The sequence below is a fragment of the Mus caroli genome, unplaced genomic scaffold, assembly GCF_978045245.1.
Source record: "Mus caroli unplaced genomic scaffold, Mus_caroli_1 scaffold_8, whole genome shotgun sequence".
NCBI classification, from domain to species: domain Eukaryota; kingdom Metazoa; phylum Chordata; class Mammalia; order Rodentia; family Muridae; genus Mus; species Mus caroli.
The window spans coordinates 14,982,733-15,001,257 of record NW_028227263.1 but is presented as its reverse complement, the minus strand read 5'-3'; the positions used below and the strand labels follow the sequence as shown (position 1 = coordinate 15,001,257).

The following is an 18,525-nucleotide window of genomic DNA, read 5'->3' as shown; positions in this document are numbered from 1 at the left end:
GGATATTTACAACCAGAGGGACCTTGCATACCTCCCCTGTCCACCCTTTTTCAGAGGACAGTGGGCCTACTCTGAAGGCGGCACAAGAAGGTGGAAATGGAATCGAGTCCACTTTGAAGGGCTCTGTCCTCCTAGAGCAGGATTTGGAAGACACACCCGGGGGGGTGTGGGGGGACCCAGCTCAGGCTGGGAGTGGTCCTGGGCGGCAGCTCCCAGCTATAAAGTGCTGCCTTCCTGAGAATAATGTCTTTAAGATGGTCATTGCTGGTCATGTGGGGCTAAGCAGAGACAGGAGCTGGCCAAGGCTGTTGACCAGGAACTCCTACCGCCTTCCTGTCTCTGCTACAGTGGCCTGTGTTCTCTCAGGAAGCGGGAGGGAGCAGGGAGTGCACTTAAGGTCCATTTCAGATGTAGGCCCAGGCTCTCTGGGTGTGACTAAAGAGCTGTCACTCACAGTGCCACACTGAGAAGGCCCTGTGCCTGGCTGCTTCTCGAATTCCTGACATTTGTTAGAACATGGAGGGCTGTTTACCCTGCCTCTAGTTACATTCATTTCCGTGTAGACTCCATGGCCTTCTCTGCCTTTGCACGTAGGCTTTGGCATTCCCAGAACAGAGAACATGTGTCCCTTGTTCAGTGGCCCCAGAGGTTGTGCTGCCAGGTGAGGAATGGAAGGGCCTACTGCTTGTGGAATGTTCTTGAGTGTGCCTCACCAAAGGATGACAAAGACTCTGGCCTCCTCTGGGATACTCCTGGTCTAGCAGGAGAGTAGAGCTCACTTTCAGGGAACTACCAGATGTTCAGAGAGCCTGGTAGCCACTGCCTCCCCTTCAGGTGAGGGCTCTAAGGCCCCCTCCAGATGGAGGGATGTCTAAGCTAAGGTGTGCTTGGGGAATTCATGGCTTCCTCTGCTATGTGGAGCAGGGAGCTGTGGAGACGGGTCTGTGTGTGGCTCACCTGTGGGCGCGTGAGGAATTGGAGAGGGTTTTAGGTGAGGTAACATCCTTACCAGACTTGAACTGAACCTTCTGGTGGCTGAGGGAACTTGGGGGAATAAACCCTGAGGTATACACTCCAGGATACCCCAGGAGTTCTGCTAAGATGAGGAAGGCCTGGGCCACAGAGGTGACTGGACAGAGAGGACTGATTCCGGAAGAAGAAGGTGACTCAGTGGAAAAGGTGATCAGGGGTCCTGAGCCTCTGAGAACAGGAAAATCTCACAGTCCTGACTTCCGGTGTCAGTGTCCAGCTTGGGAAGAGGAGGAGGAGGGAGAGGACGGAGAGAGGGAGGGGAGGGGCCCGAAGAGGACACAGAGAGAAGGGAGGGGTCAGGAGGGGTTGTGGTGTTCATGTGTGGTAGTGAGTCACTTAGCTTCCCTGTTGGGGCTTGACTACCTCAGTCATGGATGCGCCAAGAACTGGCTATGGTGGGAGGGAGGCTCCATTCCTAATTGAGCTGTTGAGTCATTTGTTTGGTGCCTTCAGCTAATAGGAACTGGCCAGGGCAGGAAGGGTGTGGCTATGGAGGAGGAGGCCAGTGGAGGGGAAGAGAGGAGAGAGCTGCCTGGTGGTCCTTTGGAAATATACTGGCTTAAGGACAAGTAGGCTGTCCAGACTTCTGAACTGAGGGCATGTTGTCTCTGGGTGACCCTGGAAAATGCCCCACGGGTAATAGCTAAAGCCCAAGGGCATCCATGCTCGATCCTCAGCTGTGAGCTGTCCTGGGACCACAGATCTGAGGCCATCTTCCCTACCCTCTGGTAACTTGCCTCACAACCCAAAGGCGAGAACCCTTTGTAACACAAAGTAACACAACAGTAAGCAACAACCGTCTCGTCAGTGCACCTTTAATGAAATCAGATCTTCCTGGGATTCATAAATGTGGGAGCTCAGCCAGCGGAGTCTCGAGAGACAGCTGAAATTAGACTTGCAATGTGCTTTTTCCCCTCTTCGAAACAGGGTCTCTCTCTGCTGTCCTAGCACTCAGTACGTAGACCAGGTTGACCTTGAACTCACAGACCCACCTGCCTGCTTTTCCTGGTTGCTGGGATTGAAGGTGTGCCCATCAGCAGCTGGCTTTGCACTGATTGTAAGCATGGATGAAGGCTGTTCGGAGTGACACTCTCTGAAGGAGATTAAACAGCCCCCAGCAGTTTGCTTTGTTCATTTGCAGCCACTTTTCTGTATTTTGTTTGGAGACAAGGACTTACTGCATAGCCTAGGATGGCACAGACTTCATGATACTTCTGCCTTGGCTTCCCAAGTGCTGGGATATAGGTGTGGTCCCCCATGCCTGGCTTATCTTTCAGTTTTTATTCACCATGGATTAGCTTCTAGGGTCCTACAAGGATCATAACTTTTTGGGTTCCACCCTCTCTACCCCCAACCTTGTGGGGCCCTTGAGGAACTGGCAATGTGGCTTCCCACTCTTTCTCAGCCCAAGGACGTGACGGGCTCTCTTTTCACGCATGATGATGATGCTTGCTGTTCATAGCCTGTCTGAATATTGGATCACTGGGGAGCAAAGCACAGATGTGGGTGCTGTCAAATGAGGAAACACAGCTAGTGGGTCTGAAGAAATGATTAGCAGGTAAAGGCACTTGCTATGAAGCCTGGCAGTCCGAGTCAGTTGTCCACTGATATCCATATGTATGTGCTGTGGCAAATGCATGTGTGTACACACAAACACACATGTGCATGCATGTACATACATACATGTACACACCAAAACAAAAACCCCACCACATCTCTCACATCAAAGGGGACAAGAATAAAGTAGACGTTTATTTAGGTTAACCCAAATTCTATGTTTCAACATGGATGTAGCCTCATGATGTTTCTATAGTAACAGAACAAAAGTCATGAATCAAGACAAATTTCAAGTACATTGGTGGGAACGTCAGGTAGCAGGTACAGCAACATGGGGAAATCTGTTACAGCCTCAGATGCCATCTTAGCTTCTGGGTTGGTGGAAGGAAGCTAGAGGTCTGTCTGTATATTCCAGAAGATTTACCTCGGTCTTAAGGATGTTGGATCCCCACATAGGTAGTTAAATGTCTATTTAGAAGCTAAAATAGCTCAAGAGACTTTTGTTCTGGACCTGAAATATTCTCTCAATCATTTATTGAGTTCTAATCAGTCTTGTAGGCTCCTGGATTTCATGGTCTGTCTTCCAAGGGTAGGGAAGGCAGGGACAAGGGCAGCCACTGTAGGCATGGATGTGCTTACGTGATTCAGTTAGGAAGTGGGCTAGATATGAGAGGGTGAAGCATTGCTAGCTTACTAAGTGAGGAGCTGCCTAGCCAGGAGTTAGGCCTGTTATAGGAACTAAAGAAGCTGGGCAGAACCATGAAAGGAGGGAAGGGCAAAGCTGGGGTTGATTCTGTGGAGCCTGCTAAATCACCACAGGGCTTTAGTAGGAGTAAGAATTCCCTTTCCAGGGTTGGGCACCTAACGCAGTGGCTGCTGTCTTTCAGGGCCAGGTTTGGTCTGGAGGCAGAGCCTACAAGGCTGGCTCTGAGCATGGCATGGTGACTCAGAAACCAATGCTCCTATGGCTATTTGCCCCTAAGAGAAGAAGGGATCCTGTACCATAGACCGCAAAACCTCAAACTCCAGCTGCCCCTGCAGCCTGGGTCTCAAGCCCTGCCTCTGAGTCACTAGACTCCAGCCTGGCTCTTGCAAGGCCGTCAGCTGACCAGCTCCCGGCTGACAGCAGGAGCTGGGGACTCACTTGCTTTGAAAACTGGCTCCCAGGCTGTAGATGCCTCGCTTTTTGCCAACACTTCTGTGTTAGGGCCTCTGGCTTGGGGCTTGTGTTTCCAGGTGCTTTCTGTGAGGCCCTGCACAGTGGCAGATCCCCTGGCTGTCCAGGAGGGGGCAGACATTTACCACATGAAGGCTGCTTGCCTTTCATAATCCTTTTGGCCCCTAGACAGAGCTGTCACCTAGCCCCCACTCCCAACCCCATCCCAATCCAGGTCCCAGAGTGACCCAATAGCTCATACACCCATACTTTGCTCTCTCTTGAAATTTGGGGGCAAATTGTGGGGAATTTACAGAATTGTGGAGTTTTTGTTTGTTTGTTTTTCAAGACAGGGTTTTCTCTGTGTAGCCCTGGCTGTCCTGGAACTCACTCTGTAGACCAGGTTGGCCTCAAACTCAGAAATCTGCCTGCCTCTAGAATTGTGTTTTAATTTTCAACACAGAATTTCATTGTATGCACCAAACTGTTAGAATACTTTTATATAAAAAACTTCAAGCAACCCTCAGACAAGAAGACACCCAGGGCCCCTAACACTTGAGCAGTTAATGAATTCCCAGGTTTTTTGGAGTCGAATGAGGGAGGAACTCTGGGACTGGAGGCTGTGGCCTCTACCATGTGTAAGTCGAGGGAGTCTAAGGAGCAGTGTGCTATGTCTTTAAATAGTCCTCTCCACAAATGTGGGTGGGTTGGGTGGGGTGAGAAAGGATGGATGAATGTGCCATTAAGGAGCCGAATTCCATTTGAAATAATTCTCCCATTGTGTCCCCAGCGCCTCCCCATCTGCTGCCAGTGCAAGTCCTGCTCCTCTGGCCCCAGAACATACAGCCTCGGCTTCCTCCGCAGCCGGTCCTGGAGTAGAAGTCACCCCCACTGCCTCCCCCCAACACCTGGCCAAGAACGCACCCAGGTAATCTACAAGCATTTCTCCCATAGCAGCTGCCCAGGAGAGAGCGAGGCTGGGTGGTCTCGCTCACTGTCTGTCCTGGGGTAAGCTGGGTTTAAGATGGCGCCAGCAAGGCTCTGACACCATGTCTGTAATCGCTTGGCTTGTAGCTTGGCTTCCTGAAGCAGTTAGTTCTTTTGTATCAGGGACACTGTGTGTAAGGCATGGACTCCCGAGGGGCAGAAGCGACAGCCTGTGAGTGAGAATGTTCCCCTGTAGGTTTCCACTTACAGGAGACTATGCAAAAGGCAAAACTACAAGGAATAGAAAGTATTATGGTGGCCAGGGTAGGAGCTAAAAGATCTTAACTGTAACATCATAGCTTGTCCTGCATCTCGACTGTAGTCAGGGTCATGTGACTATGTCAAGTTTATCCAAGGGTGACTGCTGTCTGATGTAGCCAATTCACAGGGACACAGCTTTGCCTCCTGCTTCCTGGGTCTAGTAAATGTGAGCTACCCACTTGTTCCGTGTCCGAGGCTCCCAAGGCTCTCACACAAATTTCACTAAGGTGCCTGCCGTTTGCCTTGGAGTGTTTACTTCCTGGATTCTCCATTCCGGCACCTTTTGCGTCTTGTTTGTTTATGCATCTGAGAGCCAGCATCAGGACTTGAGTTGCTCTGGCTAGACATCATGCCAGGGACAGGACACAGGTCTGGAAGATACATGCTGCCTGGCTATGTGGAGCCTTGAGGTCTCTGGAGACAGAATGATGTCCTCAGTAGGATTAATCCTGTGTGGGCTGAGGACACTGGGGAAGGAATAGATGCTGCCTGGGGAGTTTCTACATGTGTGTGGTCCCTAGGGGCAGAGAAGGCATGCGTGGCAGGGGAGCAGAGCTGAAGGGTCTTTAGAGTGTAGAGACTGGAGCCTGCAGCCTCCAAGGGAAGTGGATCATGGCTCAGCAGGTGGGGCCGTAAAAACTGGGGTCCTTATCTTTGTTTCCTTTGGTAACTTTTTTTTTAAGTACAGTTTTGATTTACCAAAGAATATAGAAGATAGGCCAGGCAGTGGTGGCGTATGCCTTTAATCCTAGCACTTGGGAGGCAGAGGCAGACGGATTTCTGAGTTTGAGGCCAGCCTGGTCTACAGAGTGAGTTCCAGAACAATCAGGGCTATATAGAGAAACTGTCTCAAAAACCAACCCACCAACCAAACAACAACAAAAAACAAAATAAAAAGAATATAGAAGATAAAAAGTGATGTTCTATTTACCTAACCCATAGTTCCCTCTTTTCTTTCTTTCTTTCTTTTTTTTTTTTTTTTTTTGGTTTTTCGAGACAGGGTTTCTCTGTGTAGCCCTGGCTGTCCTGGAACACACTTTGTAGACCAGGCTGGCCTCGAACTCAGAAATCTGCCTGCCTCTGCCTCCCGAGTGCTGGGATTAAAAGTGTGTGCCACCACGCCCAGCTTGCTGATATCTTAATAGTATTGTTTGTGCTAATGTGACACTGTTACTGACCCCATAGTGATACATTCTTGTTAACTGAAGTCTCCATTACCGGGTATTCTGTAGTTTGTCTTTAATGCCCTTTCTTGTCCCAGATGTCACTCAGAACACTGTTGCCTTTAGTCTCCCTACATGCCCCTCAGTTGTGGCAGTTTTCATTCCTGTCTTATTTGGTGACCTTGATAGTTAGAACAGTTCTGGACAGAGTACCACTCAGCTGGAACTTGGTTGATGTCTTTCTTATGGTTAGACTGCAGCCGTGAGTTCTGAAAGAAGATGAAGGGTTTAAAGTATCACTTTTTTTTTCTTTTTTCTTTTCTTTAAACGAAGGCTGGAGAGATGGTTGAGTAGTTAAGAGCACTGGCTACTTCTGTAGAGGCCCCCAGTTCCGTTCCCAGCGCCCACCTACTGGCTCACAACTGCCTCTAACTCCAGTTCTAAGACATCTCCCACCCTCTTCTGGTCTCTGTTGGCATTGCATACACACGCTTCACTTAAGGTGCAGACAAAACATTCACAAACCCAAAATAAGGCAGTCCCTTGTTTTAAATGTGAAGCACACGTCACCGGGTTTATTTGGAGGCCAGAGGACAGCTTTTTGATGCTGGGTTTCACTTTGCATCTTTACATGGGTTCCAGGGATTAAAGCCAGGTAGCCAAGCTGGTACGGTAGGCACATTTGCCTGCTGAGCCAGCTCTCAGGCCTAAAGGTATCATATTTATAAAATGGAGGGTCCCAGTGTCAGCATAGCTGATGGCTATTGGTGTTGACTTGGCTGGCTGGCTGGCTGGCTTCCCTTGACTGTCCTACAGTTTCTGGGAGGGTGTCGCATATGCTTCCCCACTGCAGGGCAGGGAGCTATTCTCCCTTCTGCTGGGGGGTGAGGCCTACATAAGTTATTTATGATCCTTTTGCATGGGAGGCTTGTCTTTTCTCCCCCACTTACTAATGTATTCAATTACTTATTTATGTCAGTGTGGACTCAGAGGTATTTATTTTATATTTTGGGCCCTAATCCAGGGCTGCTGTATTTCGATGCACACAGCTTTAGCCCTGGGCTTCCTTGCCTGTCTTTTAAGTGCCCAGAAGCCCCTGGGCAGAACAGTGATGTGATCAGATTTGCATTTTTAAAAGGCCTTGGTAGCCGCCTGTCAGAGAGGCAGGCGCTTGAGGATTGATGGTTGATGTGCCCTGAGGCTTTATAACCTGGCTCAGCTGCATAGGACCTGGACCTGCTGGGCTCCCATCAATGACCTGTGTGAGGGTGCCCTCCATCTCTCTGTTTCCATGTTGTTAGTCATAAGGCCAGTGCCTGGATGCAGGCGTCCATGTAAATCACGCCTTTCTCCATCTGATGAGTCCCTGGTTGGGCCAACTCTAGTTTCAACAGTACCACAAATTAGCACTTCATTTCATTGAGATGGAAGGTTTGAGTCACTACCTGGCCAGAGCCTGAAGTTCGTTTGGCTCCAGGATAGAGGTTAGATCTCTGCTCTGTCAGGGCCAGCTGCCTCCTGCGTTTTCGTGAGGCCCAGGCAGCCACAGGCCCCACGGCTGGGGCTTTGTTCTCCATGTTAGGGCTTGGAAGGGGCAAGCCAGCAGTGAGACGCTGAGTCCTGGAAAAGGCGCATCTCATTAGCTCTGCGGATGCTCAGTTACTGCATGCCTGCTACGCCTTCTGCAGCTCCCCACTTCTGGAGGCTGCTGTGGACGTGCAGTTACAACCCCACACTCCAGGCAAATGGCTTGCTCCCCCGCTCCCTTGTACCCACTGGTGATCATTTGACCACATGCTTGTGGAGAACAGATGTGTCTGAGGAGAGGGAACCCACTTAGAGAGGACTTGGCGCTCTGCTGAACAAATCGTCTTGAAGCCACAAGCTTCTCCTGGGAGAGAGATGGTGACTGCTATGTCACACTTCTGGCCACACTACTGTCTCCTCCAGCATGGCCCTCCTGAGGCCTTTCCCTCACCTTGCTGTGCTGTTGGGAGAGCTATGAGAGGCTAGAGATGCAAGGTGAAAGCCCTCCTTCATGGGAGTACAGCCCAAGCCAGCATTGCAGACCTTGGGCCAAAAGCTTGGTGTGTTGACACATAGGCCCAACCACCTATCACCCCTGACCTCTCACTGTCCCTTCTGGGGACATCCCTTTCTTAAGGTTAGTGGCTTGGAAACCTGGTTTAGGACTACTTACATGAACGGGCCCAGAGGAAGCAGTGTGGAGAGCCAGTCCAGCTCTCTCAGGGATAAAGCTGGTTCCTCAGTGTCAATGCAGGGGGCCCAGAGAGCAGTGCACTGTGGGCTTGCCAAGCTTTCTGATAAACTATTCCCATGTGGTCCAAATAGCTTCCATCCCTCTACCAAGGCTCGCCAAGACTCCAGAGCTTTTCCAGGGCAAGAGGAGAACGGGGCTTTTGCTTCTCTCCTAAGCTGAGACTGTAGCTGCGTGGGAACCACTGTGTGGCCTCACACTCAGCCCCTCTGCGAGCGCCCCACCCCAGGAATTCATTTTGTAGGTAGAGTCTTTCTTTTTTTTCTGTTTTTCAAGATTTATTTATTGCTATATGTAAGTACACTGTAGCTGTCTTCAGACACACCAGAAGAGGGTGTCAGATCTCATTACGGATGAGTTGTGAGCCACCATGCAGTTGCTGGGATTTGAACTCAGGACCTTTGGAAGAGCAGTCAGTGCTCTTAACCGCTGAGCCATCTCTCCAGCCCCTGTAGGTAGAGTCTTGATTAGATTTTCTGTTGGTTGTTATTATAATGAAATACCGAAGGCAGGGTAACTTTATAAAGGAGAGGCATCTATTTAATTAACCAGTTTGGAGGCTGGATATCCAAACAGGAAGGTATGGTATTGGAAAGCATGACTCCAACTCCCTTGGCTGCTTCACCACAGAGATCCTATGCAAGAGTCTGTCTAGTCTCTGTCCAAGACTTAATCAGATTAATATCTGAACCTCAGGACACCCCAAAGTTACCATCTCTAAATCAATTTCCCCTTTTTTCACCCTTAACCGTGGCTTTGAGGATGAAGCGCCTGTGTGAGTTTGTGGGGACTGACCAAAGTATACACAAACGATGGCGGACCTGCATAATCTTTTGACATCGGGAAAGGCTGGATTGTTGGGGACGAGAGACTCTGTCGGGCTAGACCCTTTGCCCTCCTGACTGGGATCTACTCCAGTGCTCCATAAGCCAAGTTCCAGCCATCGCTCTGTACTGAGATCTTCTGTTCCATGGCATCCTGGGCACACAACACACATCTCCCTCTCACGGAGACAAACACAGGCAGGCCACCCAGGCTCTCTGGCTCCTGCTTCATCTCCTGTACGTGCGCAGGGAGCTGCTAGGTACCGAGGTTTTGCTGTGTGCGTCTGCTTTCACTAAGTAGGTCCATCTCAGTGGCTTCATCTGGAGGCTCGGGGCAAAGGGAAGCTTTGCTCCCTCTTGAGAAGGAAGGGGTGGAGTCCAAAGCAGCTCTGTCTCTCTGGGTGGAATCCGTTGGGAGAGAGAATGGCCTTAGGACCCCTCCCCTGCCACTGCTCCCTTCTTCTGAGAGGGGACGGAAGGTGGGACTGGGAACACAGCACCCCCTGCTCCTGATGGTGGAGCACAGCTGGAGGAGAGCTGTTGAATTTCTACCCTGCATCCCTCTGGGCTGGATTCCGAGGTTCTAGAATAGCTTGGAAGGGAATCGTCGCTCTCCCCATCTATCTATCCATCTACCCACACATCCGTCCGTTTATCTACCCACCTACCCACAGATAAACCTACCTAGTGACTTAGCAGCCATATCCTATTTGAATCTGTGCTACACTCTGGTATCAAACTTGGAAGTCACCACTTGTGCCTCACGCCAGGTCCAGCTGCTTGTCTTCAATAAGCCCACTAAAAGAGTCCAACTAAAAGTAGAAAGCAAAAATAAATAAATAAAATTAATAATAATAATAAATTAATAATAATAATAGAGATTTATTCAACTTAGCTACATTGAGAAGAGAGACAAGAGATCCAGTGAGTCTCTCTACCCCACCCCAAGCCTTTGGGATCCTGAAGTGAGATTACAGTTTAAATACAGGCCCTAGCACATGGCTTATGAGCAGTCCCAGTCAAGGTCCTGCCCACACAGACCCATCACTGTCTGGGCTTCATTTTCATCCTGTATGGCATCTGACAACAGAACTGTGTAAAATATGACTCTGGGAGGCAAGCTTCCCGTCCTCTGGCACTCTCCTGGGAAACCTCATCCTCTGGAGCCCTCAGTAGCCTGATAGACTGACAGAGTGTGTCTTCAGAATACCGTCATGTCTTCCAGGCCAGCCACAACTCTATGATGTGGAATCGGGAAGGCGTGTAGAGCTAGAGAGACCTGTTCCTTGGTCTAATTCTGATCTGTGTGACACTGGATGAGTTACCTGACCACTCTGAGCCTTCGCTTACCTGTCTTTAAAGTGAGGGTAAGCCGGGCGTGGTGGCGCACGCCTTTAATCCCAGCACTCGGGAGGCAGAGGCAGGCGGATTTCTGAGTTCGAGGCCAGCCTGGTCTACAAAGTGAGTGCCAGGACAGCCAGGGCTACACAGAGAAACCCTGTCTCGAAAAACCAAAAATAATAAAAAAATAAATAAATAAATAAAGTGAGGGTAGTAGTAACCATCTCGTGAGGCTCAACGTGATAATTAAATATCTATGAAGCAAATAGCTCAGAGGGGTTCATAGTGTGATCGGGTTCTTGGTGAGGGCCAAGGGCGAAGAAAGGCAACCCGTGCCGTCACTGAGGGTGTGGAGCAGCCTACGGACTGCAGCAGAGATCAAGCCAGAGAGGCTTGATCGAGGGTACCTAGGTCATGGGCATAGTTGCAGGTTAGCTCCGGAGTGGCAGGAGGATTGTAGTTGACCTTGGGGGTCACTGGGACCCAATATGTTGAGAAAGGAAATCTGTCTATTCTCTTCAGGCAAGGGAGAGATGGGATGGAATTTAATTCAGGGTGATTTCTGGTAGGAGGGTAGATGGAAAGGCGATGCCAGAGGTCAGAGGATCATGTGGCTGTCACCATGGTCCAGGTAGGAGACAATGCTGGCCTGAACTATGGTGGTAGCTATGTGCTAGAGAGGGTCTGAGTTTCTCTCATGGCTCATTTCCTCATTCACCCATCCACTCGTGTCTGTGGAGTGTCTCTTCTGACTAAGCCTGAGTCCAGGTGCTCGAGATACAGCAGTGACCCTGCAGATGCCATCCATGCACTGAGACTCTGCAAGCCATTAGTTAGCCTGGTCATGTCTATGCCCCGGGATCTTTCCCAACATTTCCATAAGGTCATCAAGACAAGGCAAGACTCAGGTCAGTCTGAGGTCACAGGACAGTTGTCTTCCTGTGTACAAGTCAACTCCTAAAGAGCTAAGCACTCAGGCTTAGAGATGGCTAAGAGGTTAAGAACACCATCTGCTCTTCCAGAGGTCCTGAGTTCAATCCCTAGCAACCACATGGTGGCTCACAACCATCTACAGGGTGATCTGATCGCCCCTCTAGCATGTAGGTGTACATGCAGATAGAACACTCATTTACATAAAATAAATAAGTAAAATAAATCTTAAAAAAAAAAAAAGCTAAGCATTCAAGGGGAGCAAAACAGCCTGCCTCTCCAGACAGTTGCCTGCTCATGGAGCTGGCCATGGGGACACACATAGGGCTTCTGGGATTTTTATGGAAAGAAGGTGATATTTTTAGGACTTGGTAACACACATACATATACACACCATGTGTCTGCTGACACACTCATTCACTCGCTCTGCCCACAGATATGCTCTCGGTAAATTCTCATGGCTACTATTTCTGGCCCAGCACTCTGGATTTCTGCTGCTTCAGGGAGCCTTGAGTCAGCAGTTCTGAGCCTGGTTTCTACTGCACTGCTTACAGGCAGGGGTGGCAGTGTGCCAGGCTGTGTGGATGGCTTCTGAGGCTTGAACAGGCTGCTATCCTTTGCTCTCACGGGAAGGAAACACAAGGCTTGGGGTTTCTGGATTTGCTTGCTCATCTGGGAGGCCTTTTGATGCTGAGTGGCTTCCCTGCAGCCCCTGAGAACTCCTTGTTCTGGAGATGGGCAGGTGACCACGCTTAGCCTGTTTCTCCAGTCTGGCTGGGGAAACCAGCCTTGCATCCTTCCTGACAGTATCCATTCTCGGTTCTGCTTACACCCTAATGTTCTTCCTAAAAGACCCTTTTATTCCTAGTACAAAAGGTCTCCAAGAGCAGGAGGCTTAAGAGCCAGAGGACCTCAGAGGATCCACACAGCTACAGTCAAAGCAGACACATTAATGCTCTCTTAGGAACCTAGACCGTAGCATGCATATGAAATTCTTAGTGTAAAGGGCTACTGTTGAGGAGGAAGATGGCCATCAATGGCTGTGTTTTCGAGGCTACACAGAAGCAATCACCTGGCCCAGGTGCATCCACTGGTAAGGAAAAAAAATTGATTTTATTTCCAAGTAGGAACCTGGACTTACGACGGTGGGGTTTTACTGAGCCAAAAGTCTGTTTTGGGTCAACCTACTTGTTCTTATTTAGGTTCAGGTCTATAAAGTTAGTCCAGGAAAGGCTGTCTGGTAAAGTCTGAAGAAAATTGTTACCTGAGAGGAGCTATTTAAAATGAATCCCCTGAATGAATCCAGATTTTGCCGTTGGTAGTTGGGGCAATGCTTTGGACTTTGATAAAGGAAATAAGAATGACTGACTCGTTTGAACCAGCCGCACCTCGGTGGCTCTCACCCTTCCTAACGCCGAGACCCTTTAATACAGTTTCTCGTGGTGTGGTGACCCCCAACCATAAAATTATTTGTGGCCATTTCATTAACTGTAATTTTGCTACTGCTGTGAATCCTAATGTAAATATCTGGTCTGCAGTGTATCTGATATCTGACCTTGTGGTGGTCACAACCCCCAGGTTGAGAACTGCTGCTGTCGATTTTGAAGGTGTCCGTCTATAACTGCTCACAGTGAATGAGGGATTTGGGCCACAGGTTTTCCTGCTGGTTTCAGGGCTGCACACGCCTTACCTTCTCCTGACTTTTTTGCTGAGCACGGACAGCGTTTTTCCATAACTGATTCCACAGGAGCCTCTTGGTTTTCCGATGCTTCTGTCTTCTCTGAGGTTGCCTTTAGTCATCACCTTAGTCAGCATCCCCCTACATGCTCAGGTCTGCCTCTGCCAGTCTCTGTTTCTCAAGGGCTTTGGTGGATACTGAGTCTTTTGCCAGGATTTCTTTCATGTCTCCTGTGCCAGGCTGTGGCTCTGCCTTGTGGTCACTGGCAGTGAGCATCTCCCAAGAGGCTACTGAAAAGAAAGGGCTGGTTGAGAAGTGATCATGTTTATTAGGGAATTTACCAACAACAACAACAACAAAAAAAATGTGGTCCTGGTGGTTTCTTTTGCTTCCTTGTGTGCAACTTTGTTGCCATGGAGATATGAAAGGTGGGGACTTTCAGTCTAGGTTGAAGCAACTAGTCAAACATCCCATCATACCTTGTTGCTATGGAGACTTGGCAGGTAGGGCTCTAGGACTCTCAGTCCAGGATGGAGCAACTAGACATAGCTCCCTAGGAGATGTCCTAGTTTCCTGCTATTGGTTTGCAGGCGGCAGCTCAGTAGCTCCTGGTGTGCCTGCTGAACAGTGGGCTGGTGGTAGGATATTGTGGAAGTCATGTTCCACTGTATACCCTGTCCCCTGGCAGAGGACTTAGGAGAGAGTGCGTGCATAAGCAATGGCGATAGCAGTCAGGTGTTCACGCACAGAGTGGTTCTTCTTGTTATTTCCTGTACTGGCTGGTTTTGTGTCAACTTGACACAGCTGGAGTTATCACAGAGAAAGGACCTTCAGTTGGGGAAATGCCTCCATGAGATCCAACTGTAAGGCATTTTCTCCATTAGTGATCAAGGGGGAAAGGCCCCTTGTGGGTGGGACCATCCCTGGGCTGGTAGTCTTGGGTTCTATAAGAGAGCAGGCTGAGCAAGCCAGGGGAGGCAAGCCAATTTGGCCTCTGCATCAGCTCCTGCTTTCTGACCTGCTTGAGTTCCAGTCTTGACTTCTTTGGTGATGAACAGCAGCATGGAAGTGTAAGCCCAATAAACCCTTTCCTCCCCAAGTTGCTTCTTGGTCATGATGTTTGTGCAGGAATAGAAACCCTGACTAAGACACTTCCTAAATGTTTTATTTATGTATATGACTGTGTGCATGGTGTATGTGTCATGTATGTGTATGTTCATGTGTGTGCAGGTACACATGTACCCAGCCTTGGGAGTGGGTTGGAAGCTAATCTCGAGTGTCTTTCCTAGCTACTCTATACCCTATATGTTGGAACAGAGTCTCTTGTTGAACCAGGAGCTCACCAATTTGGCTAGTCTGACCAGTTGCTCTGGGAATCGCCAGTCTCTGCCTTCAGTGTGCTGGGATCATAGGTAGGCTGCTATGCATGCCGCAAGTTTACATGGGTTCTGCAGATCTGAAGTCTAGTCCTCCACTGGTGTGGCAAGTGTTTTATTCACTGAGATGTCTCCCCCAACCCTTTTTAAAAGCATTTAAAAAAAAAAAAGGCTTGTTTTTAAGGAAGGATTTCAACTGGCCTGGAGTAGCCTGAGCTTGCTATGCATGTGTCTGGATATGACCTTGAACTTGTGATCCTCTTGCCTTGCTATCCAGTGTGCTAGGGTTATAGGTATATGCTGTAATCAGTTAATGAAGTTATAGGTATATGCCATAATCAGTGATGAAGTTATAGTTATATGCCGTAATCAGTGATGAAGTTATAGGTATATGCTGTAATCAGTTAATGAAGTTATAGGTATATGCCATAATCAGTGATGAAGTTATAGGTATATGCCGTAATCGGTGATGAAGTTATAGGTATATGCCGTAATCGGTGATGAAGTTATAGGTATATGCTGTAATCAGTGATGAAGTTATAGGTATATGCCGTAATCAGTGATGAAGTTATAGGTATATGCCATAATCAGTTAATAAAGTTATAGGTATATGCTGTAATCAGTTAATGAAGTTATAGGTATATGCCGTAACGAGTTAATGAAGTTATAGGTATATGCCGTAATCAGTTAATAAAGTTATAGGTATATGCTGTAATCAGTTAATGAAGTTATAGGTATATGCCGTAATCAGTGATGAAGTTATAGGTATATGCTGTAATCAGTGATGAAGTTATAGGTATATGCCATAATCAGTTAATGAAGTTATAGGTATATGCCGTAATCAGTTAATGAAGTTATAGGTATATGCCGTAATCAGTTAATAAAGTTATAGGTATATGCTGTAATCAGTTAATGAAGTTATAGGTATATGCTGTAATCAGTGATGAAGTTATAGGTATATGCTGTAATCAGTTAATGAAGTTATAGGTATATGCTGTAATCAGTGATGAAGTTATAGGTATATGCCATAATCAGTTAATAAAGTTATAGGTATATGCTGTAATCAGTTAATGAAGTTATAGGTATATGCCGTAATCAGTGATGAAGGGCTAGGGAGTAAACCCAGCTTCAGTGCTGGCAGTCACTCTGCCAACATTCCCAGTCTCTAACTCTCATCTGCTAGATTCTTTTTTTTTTTTTTTTTTTTTTGGTTTTTCGAGACAGGGTTTCTCTGTGTAGCCCTGGCTGTCCTGGAACTCACTGGCCTCGAACTCAGAAATCCGCCTGCCTCTGCCTCCCAAGTGCTGAGATTAAAGGCGTGCGCCACCACTGCCCGGCTCTGCTAGATTCTTATGAGTGGTCTTTTCCTTTGCCTGTTGGGATCTTAGAACCAGTTGTGTGGCCACCTCCAAGGGCTTAGGTCAGTGCCTCAGAGCCAGCCCCATCCCCTCCCCCAGTGTCCACTCCTTTTCTACCATGTTTCCCTTTGCTTGGATGGAAAGTTTCTATGCTGGTCCACATCAGGGAGGATGTATGTTTTCATCAGTCCACTCAAGCATGTTACCTACTTTCCTTCTCAGAAGAGTGGAATTGATTTATTTAAAGGACGATTTGGGGGTGTTTGGTTTCCTGTGGTGTTTGCATTACTGATTTCTTTACATGTGAGTGACACTTCCATACTTGTTTAACTTGTGGAATAGCCCTGTGGTTTTCCATGACCACCTTCTCCTCTGTTCTCCTTCTTGTCCATTTTCCTGTCCTATAGCTGGCCAACATCGTATCCTGGCTTCTTTATTTTAAAATAAGAATGAATCTCAGCGCTCAGCGCTGAATTGTTAGCATGTTCTGGTTTCTCTCCCTGGGCGTAACAGTAAGACCTCAACCTCCAGCTTCTGCCACAGCTGCAGTAAAGCAATGCTTTCCCAGGAAGAGTAGTCTGACATGAAGCGCCAAGGGCCTCATGTGGAACTAGAGAACAAGAGTGAAGGGAGACACCATAATCTCCTTCTCAAGGAGATAGCAAGAGAAACCTTGGGAGGGATTGAGAATTCTAGACACATTGTAGAGTGCTTGCCTAGAAAGTATAAGGACTCAGGTGTCATCCCCAGCAGTGAACACATACACACACACACACACACACACACACACACACACACGCACACGCGCGCGCGCGCACGCACGCATGCACACATATATTCACACATGCTCACACACACACATGCACATACATACACACATGTACACAATGCACACATATGCACACACATGCTCACACATGTACACACATTTGTACACCCACGTGCACACACACAAATGTACACATACACACACACACACCAAAACAAAAAACAGGAAGAGAGCCTTCTGGAACAACTGAAGCCTCCTGGAAGCTTGCATTCAGCCTTACATAGCTAACCACACTCGTGGGTGAGCAGATACATAAAAGACCAGTCTAGTACCCGTGGCCCTGGTGTAAGAGACTCAATGGCTATCTTTCATCTCTCTAGTCATGGTGGACTGAAGACTCCCATGACCCCTAGGGTTTCCTGCAGCATCTGGTTTAGGGTGCTGTGGTGTGCAATGCCATGCATGCATTGTTAGACAGCAGAGGTACCTGATGGACACATAGGTAACTGTGACCAGTGCTCTGACTTGTAAAGACACTTGCTAGTGCAAGAACAGACAAAGTGAAGTCTTCAGGCTGGTGCGGAGCAGACACTTCCAGGATGTGCCTAGGATCAGCCTTGATGTGTCTCCTTGCCAAAAAAGGTCACACTGAAGCCCCTTTGCCCTTTCTCTAACACAGGAAGAGGCAAGTGACAGAGCAAAGCCAGATGCTAGACTGGGTACTTTGCCTTTAAGGTAGCAGATCCCTTTTTGGACATCAGTGAGGCTGAGTGACAGGAGGGTATTTCTCTCCAAGTCCAGGATCAAGGAGCCCAGTTCTGAAACATCTGTGTGGAGAGAGCCCAGCACTGTGCCATTCCTGACCACAGTCAGACATCCCCTGTTGCTGCATTGCCCAGTTGGGCTCCTGCTGACATGATGATGGGGTGCTAGACTTGGGCTGCACAGTTTCCCAACTCTTAGAGTGTTGGGCAACCCCGTAAGTCTGCCAGGAACGGTGCACAGGCGCCACAGCCGAGGGGCACCCTGCTGTGTGGTGGAGTTGGACATGTGGGGGTCCAGGCGGAGGGCCAGCTGTGAGTGGGCAGCCATAGTGCCATTGGAATGACAGCCTGCATGAAGGGCCCTTCCTGCATGGCAGCCCTCTTGGGCCAACCCAGCCTCCTCACTGCCCACACTGGTGGGTGTGGCAGGTTAGGCTAAAAGGAACAGGACCTTGCCCAGCCTGCTCTTTCTTTAGCTGTATTTACATCCTTAGCACTCACCCCTGAGCTGTTCTGTGATCTGACCTACTTTCCTTTCCCCCCATGCTTGGGTAATTAGCAACTCAGGGGTCTACAGCATTGCAAGGTAAGGAATGCTGTGAAGGCAGCTATCAGCTTCCCCGAAACAGGAAACCAAGACAGGGAATTTAGGTTTGTTTCTTGGAGTGTCAGAGGCACTTCGGACATTCTTTTTAAAAAAATGTTTGAGACGGGATCTCATGTAGTCCAGGATGGCCCTTGAATTTGATGTGTAGGTGAAGATAATCTTGAATGCCCGATCCTCACACCATTATCACACCCGAGTGCCGTGATGATTGGCACAAGCTACCTTCTGGCTTAGCTATCATTTTTTACAAAACTACCATCGGGGGCTGGAGAAATGGCTCAGAGGTAAGAGCACTGTCTGTTCTTCCAGAGGTCCTGAGTTCAATTCCCAGCAACCACATGGTAGTTCATAACTATCTATAATGAGATCTGGTACCCTCTTCTGGTCTGCAGGCATACATGCAGGCAGAATGCTGTATACATGATAAATGTATATATCTTAAAA

General features: G+C 48.5%; 1 protein-coding gene across 14 annotated transcripts in view; it reads left to right on the top strand.

Annotated features, from left to right (window-relative positions):
* The window catches only part of Tacc2 (transforming acidic coiled-coil containing protein 2), a 216,586-nt gene that overhangs the window by 121,937 nt on the left and 76,124 nt on the right, over window positions 1-18,525 (top strand). For all 14 annotated transcript variants that reach the window (XM_085841258.1, XM_029479160.2, XM_029479167.2 and 11 more), the window contains one exon: window positions 4,536-4,673. In XM_085841258.1, the coding sequence (XP_085697384.1) occupies window positions 4,536-4,673 (138 nt within the window). The remainder of the gene's footprint in view (window positions 1-4,535; window positions 4,674-18,525) is intronic.